Here is a 19,110-nt window from a genome sequence, read left to right as displayed (position 1 = left end):
CTGAATACTGCATGGGGAGACTGCTGGGATGTGTTCTACAGCCAAAACAAAGGGTGGGGGAGGGGAGGAGCAGTTACAAAAAAGACACCTAATTAAAAAAAGCCCTACAATTCACAAAGCTTGCTACTGAAATTAATTTCAGGTTTCCACGTCCACGTACAGGTACAGGATTTAAAATGACGCTCACGCGGCATCTCTCAGGGCCAACAGGGGCGCATCAAAGCTTCCCTTCGACGTTTATTAACTCTGCAGTCCGTTCTCTACATCTGCGAAGGACTTGCAGATAACAATGTGTCTGCGAGAAGAGGCGTTTTCTAAGGAGACACACAAAGGCAGTGGGAACCTCCAACCTCACTCAGCGAGAGGAACACCGTACAGCAGTGTGGGGGCTCGAACACCCCGGGAGCAGCGGGGCGCGGTCCGGAAAACATGACACTTGAAATGCACACAAAGCCTAATAAGGTATCCTCCTCGGAAGAAAACAGCTTGAAAAGGTCAGCTTCGAAGTGACCCCAGCAGAAAGGAATCACCCTGGAAGAAACACGCAGCAGCCCCGGGGCAATGCGCAGGTTGGAGGAGCAGCGAGCGCGGGGAGCGCAAGGCCCTTCGGAGGGCGCCGCACCCGCACTGCGCTCCGTACCTGTGCCGCCACGCCCACCTGTCCCCTGCTGTGCCCAGCACCGCCCATTTAGACCCTGCACCACCGGTCGGGACCTAACCTAGCACAGCCCGTCCGGAACCAGCACCGCCCACTTGGATACAGTACCGCACGTCCAGACCCAGACCCGGCCGTCCGGACCGAACCCAGTACCGCCCATCGGACCCAGCGCCGCCCATTTAGACCCTGCATTGCCAGTGCGAACCGAATCTAACACAGTCCATCGGACCCATCGCCCGTTCGGACCCAGCACTGCCCGTCCAGACCCAGACCCGCCAGTCCGGACCGAACCCAGCACCGCCCATCGGACCCGGCGCCGCCCATTTAGACCCAGCACCACCCATCCGAACCGAACCTAGCACCGCCCATCGGACCCAGCACCGCCCGTCCAGATCCATCACCACCCATTTGGACCCAGCACCGCCCGTCCCCGCCCGTCCGGACCGAACTCAGCACCGCCCATCGGACCCAGCATCGCCCGTCCGAACCCAATGTAGCACCGCCCATCGGACCCATCACCGCCAGTCCAGATCCAGCACCGCCCAGTTGGATCCAGCACCGCCCGTCCAGACACGGCACCGCGCGTCCGGACTGAACACAGCACCTTCCGTCGGACCCAGCACCGCCCATTTAGATTCAGCAGCGCGCATCCGAACCGAACCTAGCACCGTTGGTCGGGACAGAACTCGGCACCGCCGGTCCGGACCCACCACCGCCAGTCCAGACCGAACCCTAGCGCCGCGTGGGGCCCGCCCTCCGGCGTCTCCCTCCCTGGCGGCCGCGGCAGCAGCACCTAGCGGAGCGGCCCGGAGGTGCGGCGGCGGCGCGCGGGCGGCGGCGCGCACGGCGGGCGGGGGCGCGCACGGCGGCGGGCGGGGCGCGGGAGGGTGCGGGCGCCGGGCGCACACCGGCCGGCGGGGCTGAGGCGGCGCGGCGCGGCGCGGACTGAGCCCCAGGCGGAGGCCGAGTCAGAGGACGCGGCGCGGGCGCGGAGGCGGCGGCGGCCGGCGGGGGGCGGCGAGGGGCGTCGGATCCCCGCAGACCTGTCGTCCTCGGCCCGTCCTCCGGCCCCGGCCCCGCGCGGCTGAGGAGGCGCGGCCGGGACCATGTCGGCGGGCGGCCGTGACGAGGAGCGGCGGAAGCTGGCCGACATCATCCACCACTGGAACGCCAACCGGCTGGACCTGTTCGAGATCAGCCAGCCCACCGAGGTGAGCGCCGCGGGGCGCGGGGCCTGCGCGACCCCCGCCCGCCGCGCCCCGCCCCGCCCCTCCCCCCCTGCCGCCGCCCGCCAGCCGCGGACCCGCCCTCCCTTCCCCCTCCCCCACTCCTCCCCCTCTCTCCCCTCCCCCTCCCCCAGGCCCACCGCGGGCCCCGGCGTCCCCCGCAGCCCCCGTCCCCCTGCCGCGGTGGATCCCGGGGTCGCGGGGGCTGGCGGGGCGCGGCAGTCACCTGTTCCCCTCTCCGGCCGCTCACCTGGTGTCTCACCTGGGTCGCCGCCCCCACCGCCGCGAGCGCGGCGCGGCCCCGGCCTGATCCCCAGCCGCGCGGGGGGCGCGGCGGCGCGCGGGGCAGGAGCTCTCCACCTGCAGCCCGGTTCTGGCTCGCGGCGCCCCTTCGCCGTGGCCGGGATGGAACCTGGGAGGCGGGCTGTGCTTCAGGTTCACAAACTTGCAGGCTGCCAGCTGGGAGGGGAAAGTCAGTATCACAAAGTTCGGGAGCTGCGGGTTCCCTGATGGCACAGGCCGGGAATCGGACTCCCCCGAGGAAAGGCGTGCCTTCTCCACCTCTGGGGCTGCGAGGAGGGGCCCTCTGCGGTGGCCTCTGCCCGGAGGGAGGCGCCGGCCCCGGGCTGGCTCCCCGAGAGGAGGAGGAAATCACGCTCTCTCCTGGCCTGGTAACAATGGGGGTTGTTTATAACAAAGCTGCTGAAAGCGTTCCGAGCAGCTTTTAAAAAAGTGTGTGAGTCCAAGTCCACCAGGAAGGGCTCTGTGGAGAGGGGAGGGAGGTGAAGGGTCAGGGAACAACCCTGTAAATCGCTCTGCAAGGGTCGGTTCCGCGCTCTGTTCATTCGGTGGCTGCACAGACTTTAATAGCATAAAAAACGTTTCCCTCAAGTTTTGTGCCTGTTTAGGAAATCATTTTAATAGCGTCTATTTTTGATTTGTTGTAATAGGTGATTTATAGTTAACACTTGCTATAAAATACTAGCTCCTAGGCAACAGAACGGGTTTGGCAAATTTGAACATTCTTATGAAATGTATTCCTTTTATCATTAAATTCCACTGTATATTTTGGAGAAAATTTGACTATTGCTTCTCTGATTTCTTGATTTTTTTGCCAGTCATGGGAAGGACTCTATTTCTTCTGTCTTCGCCTGTACCTGTGACTGCACTTGACGTGGGTAGCTAGCCATTTGTCTTAATCCTTAGTTGAATCCTGACACACATCATTAGGCTCAGGTTGCCAATTTGAGCATAGATGTTATGTTAAGTTACTCCTGATTCATTCATCTTCTGTAATGATTTTACGAGTTAGGTTCTAGTAAGCGAGTTAGTATTATGTACTTAAGTGTTCGTTCATAGACTATTTAGTATATCTTTAGAAAGGGGGCATAATTTAGTTTCAGGATTATGCTTTCTTTCAGAATAATGAATTCATTTTTCTTTTTATCACAAGTTAAAAAAAAATGACCGTAAAACATTTTCTTGGTATGTAGTTTTTTTTGTTTGAATGGATTTTTTTTTTTTTTTTTGAGAGATTTCTCAAGTTTGGTTTAAGGAATCTTTTTTCAATTTAATAAAGAGAATTCAGCTTTTTGGGATTTTGAATTGAGTTAGCATTTAAAAAAAATCTCAAATCAGAAACATAGTTCATTGATTTAAATTCTATTTTAAGCACTCAGTTGAAACTTTTTATTTCTTAGTGATATGACTAGTTACTAAAATTGGCCTGTCATTTGGAAAGCTATTTTTTTCAGTTATACTGTAGGTGAAAGTTTGCTGTGTACATACATTGAAGCAAAACAAGAATTGAAGGACTTGGAAAAAAAGATGATATATTATTTCATTTACTATTTTTTCTCCCTGCTTATATCTGAACGTTTCTATTTTTAGAAATTATTTTTCAGAATTGTATTAGAAGCCTTTCATAATAAAATGAATTGGTTTTTAAGAATGTCCGTATGTTGGTTTTTTAGCTTTTTCACTATGTAGTGGCTGGCTCACACTTTCTATTTTGTTTTCTCCAGAACCTTCCTGTACTATTAAATTTATTCAGGTCCTAGTTAAGCTTTGCATTTAACATATTGTATCTTTTATTATGATGTAGGTAAACTTAATATGAGTAATTCAGCCAGTATTTCAAGGCCAACAGTTTCAATTTGCTTTGTCTAAGCTCGTGTGAATTTTTTTTTTTTTAACCATCTAATGATTATTTTTAGTCTATTTGGCCATCACAAGTTCAGTTTTTTAGTTTTCTGCAAGAACAGAAGCATTGTGTACTGGTCCTTATCAGATGTTCAGTAGATGTTGAACAAATTCACTGCAGGAGTTGATTTGTAGAAATAAGATTTAAGTCCTGTATTTATTTACTTGGGTAATCTTTTTATGCGTATGAGAGTATAGTTGTGGGTTTTCTTTTGTTTGTTTTTTTTTTCTGGTACAGTGATCAGTATCTATTTTCAAATTTTATAACTTCATTAATCATCTGTGATTGGTGATTTCAGGCAGCTTTGATAACCACTGATAATTTTGTGGTTTCTGTGTTTAGGAAGATGATAAACTTGGTTCTTTGGATTACATTCTTTTTTTAAGAAAATTAGAGTATGTTTTAATATCATCTTGGCTAAGTTTGCTTTTTCCTTTGTATTCACATTTGTGTGTAAAAGAAGGGCTTCCAAAGAATAAGCAGGCTATCACTGGAGTATTTTTCAGGCTCTTTGTCACTTGGATCCTAGATTCATTTGGAATTTGTAAAATGAGAGTTGATTTAAACCTAATGTTGTTATTTTATAACCAGGAGATTGATGCTAAGCTAACTTAATGTCTTGATTACTATGAAAAACTATAGCCCACAGAAACTCCTTAAAGTATGTATAGTCATTCCTTTGCTTATTTTTAATGTTATGCCTTGTTTTCTTTTAGGGATTCCTAGTTAATTATGACAGCAGAGTCCTTTTAATCTCTCCTGTCACCTCCTCAGAGGAGGGCTTCTCTGGTTATCTAAAGGTCTCCCTGTTGGTTTTAACGTACCATGACTTGTCATTGCCATTGGTATGTCTGTCTCCCTCTCTTACTACACGAAGGCAAGAGTGTAGAATTTTCCTGAATAATTGTTGTGTGTATTGCATGGTAGGGGCTCAATAAATACTGTGTGGAAAGAATGTCAAATATGGCCTTCATGGTATATACCTTTATTCATGACAAAATATGGGATATATACTTTCTAAAAATTTAGTGGAGAGTATTTATTAGACCAGTGAATATTTACGTTTTCATGTCTTATTCTTAGTTTTGCAGGAAGCTTACACTTAAATGCAGAAATTATGCTAGGTATTGACTGTTTAGCTTCATGAGATACTTCTTAAAGTCATTTATTTTTTACTGAATTTATTGCCGCCTTCTTGCCCTGATGGTGAAAATAACCCAGAATTTATGTAGATACCTACATATGCTTTGTTACAGGTGAATACATTATATTTTAATGCTCCGATTAATCAAGAAGTAATGTGGTGATTCATGTTTTCCAGAGATGTGTGTAAGAAATAACTTTGTCAGCAGAGGTAGAGTAGGAAGTCTTCAGGTGAAGTGGTAATAATTGCATAACTTATAGCTGTTATCTATATTCCAGAGTAATATATAGCTTGTGACTATGCTTTATCATACAACTGAACTATATTTGAAACTTTTTTTGTTTTGTTTTGTTTTTGAGTTGGAGTCTCACTCTCTCGTCCAGGCTGGAATGCAGTGGCGCAATCTCAGCTCACTGCAACTCTGCCTTCCAGGTTCAAGTGATTCTTGTGTCTCAGCTACCTGAGTAGCTGGCATTACAAGTATGTGCCACATCTGGCTACCTTTTGTATTTTTAGTAGAGACAGGGTTTTGCCATGTTGGCCAGGCTGGTCTGGAGCTCCTAGCCTCAGGTGATCTGCCTGGTCTCCCAAAGTCCTGGGATTACAGGCATGAGCCACTGTGCCTGGCTGTCAATAGTTGTATTTTTAAACATTGGTACTGCTAAAGATCTCTTTCTGGTGACTGATGTTATAATGAGATGGATGATTGCCATTTAGTATTTATAGGCATCTCTATTTTTTATTTTTGGTAAGTTGAATCTCATTGGTGGTTATAACCTTTTAAAATCTTTATTTCCTTTAATAACTGGTTAAGTTTTATGTTTGATTCGGTGTGTTCTTGTGAGTCTGAGGGACAGCTCTTATCTAACAGTGTTGAGTCATCTTAGGCAAGTTTCAATTTGCTGTCCTCCTGCTAGTGAAAATTAATTTTATTTTTCATAATTTGTAGACCTCATGGAAAATAAGTATAACTATAGACTTTTATAACACTATGAAACTGTGATTGTGGTTAAATTAATAGTGGCAGAATCGCAGAAATGAGTCTTTCATATTCTTGAAAAATAGGGGTCGTAAGTGATCAAGATATGATACCAAATTGGTGGGAAGCTTAAGAAACGTTTATGATTGTCGTTAAGGATTTGATTGAGCAATTGCAGTATATAAAGCATTATTTCTAGGTGTTGGTTAATATGGTGGCATAGACTAATTTGTTTATAAACAGTTTTACCGTAAAGACTTGAATTTTGGTGTAATGTCAGTATGTACTAATAAGTAGTATAGCATTTATTTTGATATAAACATGTTTCTTTATTATAAATAAAATGTGTATGCAGATAGCAGTTATTGAACATATGAGACTGAACTTCTCAGTTGAAAATTATTTTCAGGTTAGATCGAGTCTTGATTTCTGCTGTTGTTCAAATGTTTGCTATTTCAGTTAGTTTTCTGGCTGATTGTATATAGGGTATACCCATTCACCTTGTAGATACTGAAGACGGGGATCAAATGTATCTGTGTGACCTACATTTACACTTGCAAGTTGGATACTAAGCAGTGTGCCAAATCCCACAGACCCTTTAACCAGTTCTGGGCCTGTCAGAGTTGGCTAACACTGATGTGCTGATAGGGCCTGAAAATCTACTGGTGGGCTTCCAGTTCGTGTCTCCGTATGTAGGAGTTCATAGCAGGTGTGTGCATGTTCTCAAAATTGTACCATCTTTATTCATGATTAGAAGATTTTTCTTAACATTTCTCGTTGTGTGTAACTGGGCTAAAGCAGGCTGAGAGGTGGTAAGGGAGATCATTGCCTAGCTCAAGTCAGCTGGTTGAGATTTTATTCTAGCAACCATAAAAACATAAAATTCACTAATCATTTTGATGTATATGATTGACCAAAACCATATTAGAATTTAATTTAGAAAGTGAATGTGCTTAATAAAGTGAGAAAAAGCATATAGAGAGGTGGTTCAAATATAAGCAGGAAGGTATTTTCCCAGTATGTTTCCAAAAGTAAAGAATAATTTGAATTTTTATACTTTACGAATTTATTCGTATATGTCATGAGTGAAACTTTTGAGGAACTGAAATAGAATAGTTTACTATGGCTGGAAAAGAGCCAAAATTTTTGTGCTTTTGCCCCAAGAAATTTAATGTTAAAATTGTGTGGCTTACAGAAAATAAGAAATGTCAGTCTTCGTTGCACATGTTTACATTTTGTTATGTTTTTAGGCTGAATATACACAACTCGCTTTATCTTGTAAGCGTCAGTCCTTTCTAGTTAGACTGGCCATATGGAACCCTGTGAGTGCAAGTGGGCACTATTAATCATTATACCAGGACAACAGGCATAAACTGGAGTTGTCTCCTTTAACTCGAGGTATGAGCAGGGTGGACTTGCTGGCACTGTGTTTTCAGTTTCTGCAGTTTCAAACTTCCTGAAGTTTATTAGTGCCCGATTGACCTAGGCTGACAGGACAAGACCATTTTCACAGAATATTCGGACCTTTCTTTGTGTGTTTTGAAAACCATCTTCCTCTTCGGTAGGGTAGAAGCAGGCTGAAAAGTACATACTGCAGTTGAGACTGGCTCTAGTCTAGCTCTGCCACCGGACTATAGTAACAGCAGCAGGCTAGGTTGTTTCTAAATGAGGAAGTCGTGCGTTTTGCCTCCTAAAACTCCACCTGAAAGTACTTTTGATTTTCAGAACAGAAGAAAGATTGACCCAACATTATGATCCGTGAAAAAAATGCTCATTTGTTACTGTTGTTTGGGGGGTGTTTTATTGGCTGAGTGGTGCAGTGGGCTGTTTTATTCAGAATCCTAGCAAGTTCTCTTGCTTGATTTCATACATGTTCTATTAAAGGAAAATCAGGCAGTTTCTGCTCTTCGCAAACTTAAAACTTTTGGTTCTTCCAAGAATTTACTTTCTCTTTATTCTTGTTTGCTCATAGTGGTACTTTCCATTGTGGCCTACTTATTATTCTAGTTCCTGATTTTTTATAGGAGAACCACCAAAAATTCTGTCATTTTTTTCACTGTTACCAGCTTTTGGTACTGAGATTTGAGATTGCCAGTTTCACCCGTCTTCTTTGGCTTTGGTTCTGTATGTTAAGTAGAGAAAATGAAATGGGAGTGACAATATGGTCACCCTCAGACACTATCCACTATTTTAAAAACATTGTATTTTTTAAGTTTCATAACCTCTTATAAACATGCTTAGTATAAAATTCATAGATTGGGAAGATATCTTTCAAATATGTTATTTTAAATATTGTTATTGTTATCCAAATAAACTTCTGAGTGCTGCAGACTCCTAGATGCTCGTGCAGTATACCATGATTTTACATAGGTTGCAAAGAACATTTGTTTTTCAATAATATGATTTTACGTGAACTTTTAAATGAGTTATTAGGTTACATTACATTACACTTTTTGCATTAATTTCATTGGCAGAAACTTGGAATTATTTTTTAAATTTTTTTATTTCTGTAGGTTTTTGGAGAACAGGTGGTATCTGGTTACATGAGTAAGTTCTTTAGTGGTGATTTGTGAGATTTTAGTGCACCCATCACCCATGCAGTATACACTGAACCCAGTTAGTAGTCTTTTATCTCTCAACCCTTTCCTACCCTTTCCCCCGACTCCCTGAAGTCCATCGTGTCATTCTTATACCTTTGTATTTTCATAAGTGCTCGCGCTTAGGAGTGAGAACATACGGTATTTGGTGTGCCATTCTTCAGTTACTTCACTTAGAATAATAGTCTCCAGTCCCATCCAGGTTGTTGTGAATGCCATTAATTTGAATGATTTTTTTTTTTTTTTTTTGGAAGGGTATAAAACCTGGTAGATGGAACAGTGGACATACATCTTGAATAACAAGTCACGGTGCATCGCGCCATGAAAACACCCCTCCTGCCACCCATGGAATGATTATTTTTAAGAGACATTGGGAGTAAAATCAGTTGTGTCAAGGATTCTAATTGGAGCTTACTTTATTTTCATTTCTGCTATCCTCCTTTGGGAGATTCTTTTAAATACTTTTCATACTCTACACAGTGGAGTGGATTACATCCCTGTAATCCCAGCGCTTTGGGAGGCCAAGGCAGGAGAATTCCTTGAGCCCAAAAGTTTGTGGCCAGTCTGGGCAACACAGTGCGATCCCGTCTCTACCAAAATTTAAAAAAAAAAATTAACAAGCAGGGTGGCACATAACCTGTGTTCCCAGCTTTTTGGGAGGCTGAGACAGGACGATTGCTTGAGCCCAGGAGGTTAAGGCTGCAGTGAGCTGTGAAGGAGCCACTGCACTGCACTGAAGCCTGGGTGACAGAGTGAGACCCTGTCTCAAAAAAAAAATTTGTCTGCCTTGCACTTTGAATGGTTCTTTTACTCACGTGTGATTTTCTTCCCTCATGTTGATTATTAGGAAAAATCGATTCACTGAGTTATGCAAATCTACTAAATGTTGACAAATTTATTTAAAGAATATCAAAATGTTAACTTTTGTTAATATCACCACTGATCTCATCAGAAAAATTATAAATATGGGGAAGCTCTCAAACTCTCAGTAGTGGATACAAGTTTTTTTAAAATTTTCATTTCAGAGCTCAAATTTTATTATTGACATCCCTGTCATAGGTAGCACTTGAAGAGATAAGCTTGCTTTATTCATTTTTGACAAAATGTCTGTCAAATATCCAAGCCTAAATAAGCACAGTTGTTCTTTCAAGTGAAAAAATGGTGTTCCATGAAAGAAGTGACTGATTCAATTGCTGAAATACTTTTTTTTGAGACAGCCGTCAAGCTGTGGTATGCAGAAGTAGAAGGGCTTTATGTACGCCCATTTTGGCACATAATTGAACAAACAAACATGTACTCAATTTTCAAGGAAATCAATCATTTTTTTTCTGTTGTATCAAAGACATTCTTAAGTGAAACTGGCTTTTTAAAGAAGTTCGCATAGCAGTAAAACATACGTTTTGTATATAGTGCATTTTGATGCTACTTCCTTGATGTGGTGCTAAGGTGCCATCAGCTATACTCATCATTGCTTTGACCATTCATGCAAATTCCAACAAAATGAGAAAGGCTAGTACTGTCCAAGTATTATTAAGAAAATAGTTTTGATCTCACGGATGACCTGAAAGGGTCTCAGGGAACCTTGGGGATTCATGGACTGCAGTTTATGAGCTGCTGCCCTAGAGTGTTTAGTGATGAGTTTTAGGGCTGATTTAAAAAATATGTGTGTTCTAAGGTAGATATTATGGTGTTTTCCAAGTAAGGCTATGATATAAATGTATAATATTTTAAAATGTGAACATAGAGCTCATTATTATGGAAGGATACATTTCAACATAGTTATTTTACGCATTATATATTTTCTGTATTTATAAATGCCTCCTTTTAATTTTTAGTTATCAGTGCTAAGATGTACACATTTACATTTTTGTTACTTGAGAATACTGGCCACAAGCTATTAGCTAGAGTGATGACCATCAACTTTTATTACTTGAGTTCACTTGGGATGTGACCTAAGCCACACCTAGTTATGGGACATTTTCAAGTTCTACTTATAGATCTTGTAGTGCAGGGAGCAGTGGCGTCTCATGTATTCAGCACAATGGGGAGTTATGCTGTTGTTTAATGTGGCTTAGACCTTCCTTCTGGCACTTGTCTGCCCTTTCAGTCTCCGTCCCCCAAATATAAACTCTTGAGTTATGCCAACCATCGGCTGTCTAAGGACGTCTTTTTTTCCTACTATGTTTAGTTGTATTTTCTCTTAGCTTATTTCGTGAGAAACAGACACACAGACACAGACAGTATTTTATGTTCTAAGACCCATCATGCACATATGGGTTTTTAATACTTCAAAATAATATGTGGATATATTAAAAAAATGTGTGATAAAAACAGAATGAGTACTGCATTTATATTTAAGATTAGCATCACTTAAGATTAGTTTTATTTCTACTTAGTGGCACCTTGTTTTGCACAAAATATATTGTGTTGTTAATTTATGGATGAGTGCAAATGCATTTTGAGTTTTCGAGTCACCAATTTAATTATTATAGATAACATTACTAAACTATTATGATGGTACACAATTTTTAACCATTTGGTGAAACATGCTTATTATGATGGTACACAATTTTTAACCATTTAGTAAATCATGCTTATTAGCAAACTTTGTTTTAGTTTATCAGGACAATTAATACAGATGAAAAATCCTAGTCGGTGAATATATGAATTTGTAATGATTCTTTTGTAAATCAGCTAAGCTTTTGCTTATTCAGGAGAAGTCTGCCAGGAGTACCATGGACAGTGTTTTTACTGCATTTAATATTTAAGACCTCAAATATTTAAAAATGTGTTTTTAATTTAAGATTGGCAAAGGTGACTTCAGTGAGTTCATAGTACAATTAATGTGGCTTTTGTGCCAAACTTGCTGATATTAATTTATAAGAAATTTTATTACCTTCATGACATTGTTAGTTTTGAGAATATGAAGGACAGTGAAATTAAGACTAGTAAATCAGGAAAAACGTTAAAAAAATTTATAATATTTTATGGCTGATTTTTAAAGTGTATTCTTGAACATGTGAGCTAGTATGTTTGCTTCACTGTAGTAAGATACAGTTAAAAAATACTTGCTTCTTTCCATTATTCAAATATGCTTATTTTAGAGCATTTGGAAAAATACAAACAGAAATAAAGGTAACAAATTACCCAGTGTTCTACTATCTGAAGAAATGAGTTGCTTTTCAGGCCTTTTTTTTTTTTTTTAAACATTTTATTTTATTTTGGAAAAAAGTTTGTATATATGTTGAGCTGTATCTGCTTATTAGTTGTTTGCATCTGTAGTACTGAATCGTGTTTCTTAACCAGCCATGCATCCGTCAGGAATCTAGTTTTTAAAATCACGTTATTCTGGTAGTAATTGTAATACATCACATGTAGTGAACACAGGTGATACATTCCTGACATTAGTGTAAATGCTTTGTGTATGTTATCTTTTTACGTTCTCCAAGCAGTCCTGTGAGGTATGTCCTTTTGCTGTTCCCATTTCTGGATGAAGAATCCAAGGCACAGGGAGATTAAATAACTTGCTTAAGGGTATGCAAAACTAGTAAGCCACAGAACAATGATTGGAACCCACATCCCCTGATTCTGGAACCTTCTCTTAACCACTATGTTTGTAAAATCCAAAAATTTAAGATCACTGCAATGAAACCAGTGTTTGGAAGTTTTATAGGAAGATAATATCTAAGTAGAAAATTTAGAACATAATTTTCAGGAAGAACCACAGGCGTAATGTGATAAAACATCTTTTCTGTTTTATTTGGATCTTGTACTTACGTGCATATACATGTATATCACACATAAATACATGATGTATTGATTTTCATCTAGACTTTTTAAAGCCCTATTATAATTTTATCATTGTAATAGTAGATTCTGTGTTTTGTAGCCTAGGTGACACATGCCGTATTTTATTTTGTAACTATATACAAACCTTGTATCTTATATAGCAACCAGAAATTGGAATATGAGTGAGGAGTTCAGTGAAGAAGTCTTGATAGCTTCACTGATTACTTTCTTATGCCTTTAGGAAAGAAAGGAGGGCAAGACCTACCCAAGGTTCAGATGCCTTTTTGACAGCATTGGCTGTGATGCTGCGTTTGTGGAGATCCTCGTGCCTGCCCTCGCCATCTTGCCATCTGGCTTAGTCCCTGTCCTCTTACTGGGCTTCCTCTTGGTGCTGCCCTGCCAGACTTTGCTCTGGATGTTTCCCTAGCCCTTCCCTGGTCTGTGCTTACAATTAAACAATAAACAAAATGTGTTTATTCTGTGACTCTTGGAGACTCTGGTTCTCCTTACTGCCATCACTCAGTTAAATTTTGTCACAGACTTTTATTTACACATTAACTAGCAATTTTTCCCCAGATAACATTTGAATGTTAACAATCTTCAAGAGATTATTCTTTATTACTAACAGTTATTCAACATCTATTGAACAAATATTTGCATTTCAAGTGAAAAGGGGAGGATCTTAGATACAGTGGCCTGTTGTACCTTCTTACATCCTACAGCCTGTCTTCTCTGGTGATGAGCCTTTGTTTTTTCTTCTTGTAAGAAACAGTGAAGCTTGGCGTGTAGCCTTGGAAGAAGTTTCTAGGTAGGAAGTTAGGAATATTTTTCTTTCATGAATCATGGGCACTCTGAATATTTGATTTTAAGAACCACATGTTAGCCTGTCTGATTCTGTGATGAGAATAAACGAAGAACTACTCATTCTGCTAGTGTTGTAGGATGCTTAGATGCAGGTAACTTCAATTGTTCACCCACTATATTTTCCTTATGTGTATCGGTTTAATGTAGCATTTGCTTTTAGATTCTTGAGGCCAATATTCTTGCATAAAATATAATTTAACTTCAAAAACTTTTTTTTAACCAGGTGGCACCCAAGCACGAAGTGCTAGCCTGTTTATAATTTGTGTAGCTTCTGAACGGAAGCTTCTGATGAATCAGTAATGTTAACATTTTATTAGTGTAACGGCATTTTAGACGTTTTATTTTAGTATGTAATTACAAATGCATGTGATTGGTATCACCAGCTTGATATTTGAGAAACACTTCAGGTTTTACGTTAAATGTAATGGAAATTATTGTTTTCATGAACTGATGCCTATGAACAGCTAACGTTTCGGAAATAGTTATGTGCCTGTTTCATGGGCCGAGAAGCTTGGGAAATTCTGCTGCTTTTTTTTTTTTTTTTTCCAATAATGGCTTAGCCCTGTTAAAATTATGGACATTTAAACATTTTTCTTCAATTGTAGGGATTTATCTGAGGATAATGTACTTATTCAGACTGGTATTTGTCGAGAGCCTGTTAGGAGTCAGACTTTGTCAGAGATGAAGGAATGAAGTAATCTGTGATCTCAAGGGAGGAAGTGAACGGTTATCTAATGAGCTTGCTGTGCCTTAAGAAGAGGGAGCGGTAACTGGCACTGAGATCTGGGGCTTGAGGTTGACTCGTAGCCCTCCCCTCAGTACATGTGTTCCCTTCTGTCTCTGTTTCCACATTCGCTCACTGAGTGGTCACCCACTATATGTGAGTTTTGCTGAGCATGCGACACTTAATTGGCACATGGTCTTTTTCTCAAAAAGCTCCCATTTCAGTATGAGAGATAAATTGGGGAAAAATGGCAGTAGTATGGTAAATGCTCTGTTTGGGTGGTGGGAATCAGGCACATGTTTACAGACTGGAGTCTTTAGATGAGAAGGAATATTCTATGGGGAAGGGGACCAGCATTCCTGCAGCAGAGATGTATCCTCTTTGTACCTACTGTGTGTACACACTGTGCTAGCACGGTGGTGCCGTGCTGAGCAAGAGGAGCGCTGCAGCTGCAGCAGAATCTCATTGTGGTGGAAGACAGGCACAGCAGGCAAGCAGTGTGTTCAGTGCTGTGAGGAGGGGAGACCTGGTAGGTAGCTCATGGGCAGTGGACCTTTCCAGGACTTGTCTAGTCAGGGAAGCTTAACTGAGTTCATTTTAGGAAGTGATGTTCATTCCGAATCCTGAAAAATTTGTAGGAAATAGCTGGGCAAAGGGGTAAGGCTTGAGACCTTATTTAAAAATAATTCAAATTGGTTGAATCTGTGCACAGACGTGTGTGAATACGCAGGCCCATTTTGTGGCTTGCAGATTGTACTATTCCTAGTTATTCACTGTCCTCCTTGTAAGAGGATTGTATGGCCTTTGCCCTTTTGACATCAAGTTTGACCATGTGACTTTCTTCGGCCAGTGACAGATACTGTTTCTGAGCAGAAGATTGGAGTCCGTTTCATGCTTCTGTGTGCCTTTTTGTGTCATCTGTGAATCAGTGTGTCCCATGCTGGGGCTCATTCTTGAACCGTAGTGCCAGAATGAAGATGACTAGATCAGAGCTCCAGCTACTCACAGAATGATGTTACCATGAGAAAGAAATACAGCTTTGCTGTTGTAAGCTGCTAAGATCTTGGGGCCATATGTTTTCATAGCATCATGTTGTGACTGAGAAGAATACTATATGTGTGTCTGTGTGTACAAGCGGGTGTACATACTAGTTGGTTTGGGGCTGAGGAGCCAGTTGCCAGTTATGAAACCAAAGGTGTAAACCATGGTCAGTTCTTATGGGCCTTGTAAGCCAAGTTAAGAACATTCACGATGAAAGAACATGAGGAGGTTGACAGTTCAAATGGACCTCCCTGGCAGCTGAGTCTGTGGAGTAAAGGGGGGGAAGTTAAGAACATTCAAGATGAAAGAACGTGAGGAGGTTTGCAGTTCAGATGGACCTCCGTGGCAGCTGAGTCTGTGGAGTGAAGGGAGGGCACACTTGAAGGCGGGACCTTCAGGCCTTCCTGCGCTTGTGTCCATGAGGTAAAGGCCTGAACTAAGGTAACAGGGAAGGAGAAAATGAAACTGAAGGAGGTAAATTGGAATTTGGAGACCGACGAGGAGATTGCCTGAGAGAAAGGAAAGCAGTCCAGGGAAACCCCAGTTTTTTGCTTGGCTGCTTTGGGTAGGTGATGGTGTCATTAACCGGAATAAAAAATGTCAGTGATAGATTAGATTTGAGTGAGGAAATAAAAAGTTCTCTTTGAGATATACCAAATTTGAGGTGCTTGTGGATTTCCCAGAGGCATCATCCTACATAGGCAGTTAAGAGGAAGAGAGCCAGGGGATTCAGGGTGATTGTGGTAGGTAGCAGGTAGCCAAGGCATAGAGGAGACTACGAGGAAAAAGTTGTGTGAAGAGAGACAAGAACCTAGGACAGAAAGCCTTAGAACAAAATATCCTGTGGGCTGGGGAAGGGGAACTGGCTAACTATACTGGAAGGGAATGGGCATAGAAGTCTAATACAGGAAAAAAATATATATACCGTACAATGATGTCAGAGAGAGGAAAGTTTAGAAAGTGTCACCTACTAAACTTTGTCCTCCATGATCTTGCTTTAAAGTTTGTTAAATTGCATTTAATTTAATTTCTACTCCCTGATTTTGCTTTAATGTTTTTTCGGTATCCTCTTAAATGCCCCCCTTCCTAGCATTCTGTAAAGATTCCTATTCTTTGATCATCTGTGATGTCTGTAATATATCAGAGTGTTTCAATTTATGTTGCTAATTTTTTTTCTACTACTGGAAACATTTTTATAATTGTTATCTATTTTATTACTTCAAGAGCCCTCTGAATTCTCACCAATGCCTTTCTTTTGAGATCCCATTCCTCTGGGACTTTGCAGCTGCCCTTTCATTCCTTCTTTCTTACTTCTCTTCCTCTGTCCTTTCTTGCTACCTTCCATTCACTCATCTTTGGTCATTTCTGTTCTGTTAAAAGGCACTCAGGTTTTATTTTTTAATTAAAAAAAAACTTTGCTAAAGTTTTGTAACTCTTCATGTTTTATCTCAACATTCATTCAACAAACATTTCTACTCCCACTTCCTGCAAGAATTGTCCCTTTCCCCTATCTGCTCCTGACTCATCTAACCCTTGCCTTTCTTGCTTCTATCCCCAAAACACTCCTAGAACTGCTTTTTTTGATAGCCTTGAGTTCCTGATTACCAAAACCAGTTGCCCACTGTGGGACCATAAAAGGCTTTATTTACCACCCCGTTTTTTTTCTTGGTAATGATACTAGCCTTTTTCTGGAGCTATTCTTTCCTTATCTCCTTTAGTTGATTCCATTTTGCTCATCTCTCAGGACAGTGTGTATTGTAATGCTGGATTATCGATGTTCTTCTACTCATTCTCTCAATGAAAAAATGCCCCATAATTAACTATGGGGCCATAGGGCTGAGGTCAGGGAGGCACACTGATAATGACTCTAGCTGACATAGTATACTTAGCATTTATTGACTTCAAACTGTGTATGCTTATTTAGATATTTAAAAATTTGGCTGGCATTCCTGGGTCACAGGATCCTCTGCAAGATGGGTTGATGGAGGGCCTGATTTCATGGTAACTGCTATTTACTGTGCTGTCTTCCTTCCTCTACTAGGATGTATTGTTTCACATACTTGGTTTCATCTCACTATGTTGACATATTGCTTTCATCACAGAATCTGGACTACATATTTCTAGGTGAAGTAATCTAGGTTATGGTTTGCCTATACTAAAATCCAGTATTGATTTCCAATTTTAGATTGGCAGTCAATTGAGAATATTGCTCAGGAAATACTGGCTTTTGCTGTTTTTCAAGTCCTCTGCCTTGGTGGTTGTCTTTAGCATCTCCAGTGAAGTTTTATAAAAATACATGAACTTTTAGTCATTTGCTACTATCTGTAAAAAAAGGTATAGAAAACAAAACTAAAACTGTGTTTGATTTTGGTGGCCAGTCTTGGAAGAGAGGAACTGAGGAAATACAATAATAGCTAATGAGTAATGGCATAGGATAGGGGAGGAAAATAAATTGAATCCTGGAGATTCAGTAGGAATCAAGTGCACTTGGGGAGCTGACTTATTGGTAGCTGACAAAGTTGGAATTTGACTTATTTCTCCAGTATTCTCTCTCAGATTAGCCTATGTGAAAATATTACCCCCCCCCATTGTAAACGTGATTGGTCTCTTTGCTTCTAGTCCATTCTCTACTCAAATGTTACATTAATTTCCCCAAGATTTCATCACCTAGAGGACTCCAGATTGCTAAAATGCCCCTTTAACAATTCCTGACCTCTTCACCCTACAATATGAGAAGAAAAAGTTGCTCTGGGGAAATCTACTTACAGTCAAGGGTGTGACAATATTCCTCACTGAATTAAGCACTAAGTATAAGAGAGTTGTTTTATTCCTAAGATTGACGAATGGGCATTAGTACTTGTACTTAAAAGGGTATTGCACTAAACTTGAGCTCTTTGAGGGCAGAGACCAGGCTGTGTGGTCTTCCAGAGGAGGACACGATGTGCCAGTGGATAATTGAAGAATGCATGCATTAAGAAATTAATGAAAGTTGATCAGTAAGGGCATAACTGTCATACATAAACTCAGCACGGTAAATTTGAAACCTTTTATTTAAAGCTTTGAAAGTGTGGCCCCTTGCTGGGCTTGTGTGAATTTCTTTAGAAATTGGATAACTTACAGCAAAAATTTATTAAATATAAGTAGCTCATTGCAGATATTCATGATTTGGTAGTACATTGTAAGAAATAATAGATTTATTCTGAGAATATGCTGCTACTTTTCACCTGGTACTATAATCTGCTCATATAATTAGAACCTTTTGTGTTACCATTTCAATATCTGACTAAAGGAGAAACACCTTCTTGGGATAGTTACTGTTGAAGACTAATGTAAGCTTTTTCAGGTGGGCAGTAACTGACCTGTTTTACTCAAAGGGAAACTTAAGTTTTATAGCAGGAGATATGGAGAGCTTGTATTTATTAAGATTTATGTGGGTAAAATTTAGTTCATGTTTTTTGAATGGAGTCTGTAGGGTAAATTTGAAGGTCTCCCTTTTGCCTCTGAATTCTGGCTATCCAGACATAGCCACTGTAAGGAGTTTTTAAGTGTGTCTTTCCCAATTTTGCTCTGTGGACTCAAAAATGAAGTGTGTGTGTGTGTGTGTGTGTGTGTGTGTGTGTGTGTGTGTGTGTGTTTTGAGATGGGATCTTGCTGTGTTGCTCAGGCTGGTCTCTTAAATCCTGGACTCAGGCAATCCTCCTGCCTCCCAAATAGCTGGGATTACAGAAATGCACCATTTAGCACAGCTGTATTTGAATTTTATTTTACAAAAATTGGATCATAGAATATATACTTTTCTGCAACATGCTTTATTAAAGAAATTCTCCCATATTTATATAAAAGTATGTATAAATATAATTCTTTTTAGTAGCTGTATAATCCATG

The 19,110-nt window shown here is 41.0% G+C and overlaps 1 protein-coding gene and 1 pseudogene across 32 annotated transcripts in view; one reads left to right on the top strand and one right to left on the bottom strand.

Annotated features, from left to right (window-relative positions):
- Positions 1-319: 319 nt before the first annotated feature.
- On the bottom strand, positions 320-1,193 carry LOC141410025 (putative uncharacterized protein AFDN-DT; annotated as a pseudogene).
- A 335-nt stretch (positions 1,194-1,528) lies between these two features.
- Positions 1,529-19,110, top strand: part of AFDN (afadin, adherens junction formation factor) — a 141,971-nt gene continuing 124,389 nt past the window's right edge. For 17 of the 32 annotated variants that reach the window (XM_074036746.1, XM_074036753.1, XM_074036760.1 and 14 more), the window contains exon 1: positions 2,193-2,555. In XM_074036746.1, the coding sequence (XP_073892847.1) occupies positions 2,394-2,555 (162 nt within the window). In that variant the 5' untranslated portion in view covers positions 2,193-2,393. Of the gene's footprint in view, positions 1,870-2,192; positions 2,556-19,110 lie in introns of those variants that run through there. The other 15 variants (XM_045391748.3, XM_045391740.3, XM_074036752.1 and 12 more) reach the window with 1 other exon arrangement.

This window comes from Macaca fascicularis, chromosome 4, assembly GCF_037993035.2.
Source record: "Macaca fascicularis isolate 582-1 chromosome 4, T2T-MFA8v1.1".
Lineage (NCBI taxonomy): Eukaryota > Metazoa > Chordata > Mammalia > Primates > Cercopithecidae > Macaca > Macaca fascicularis.
This window is presented reverse-complemented; position numbering and strand designations above follow the sequence as displayed.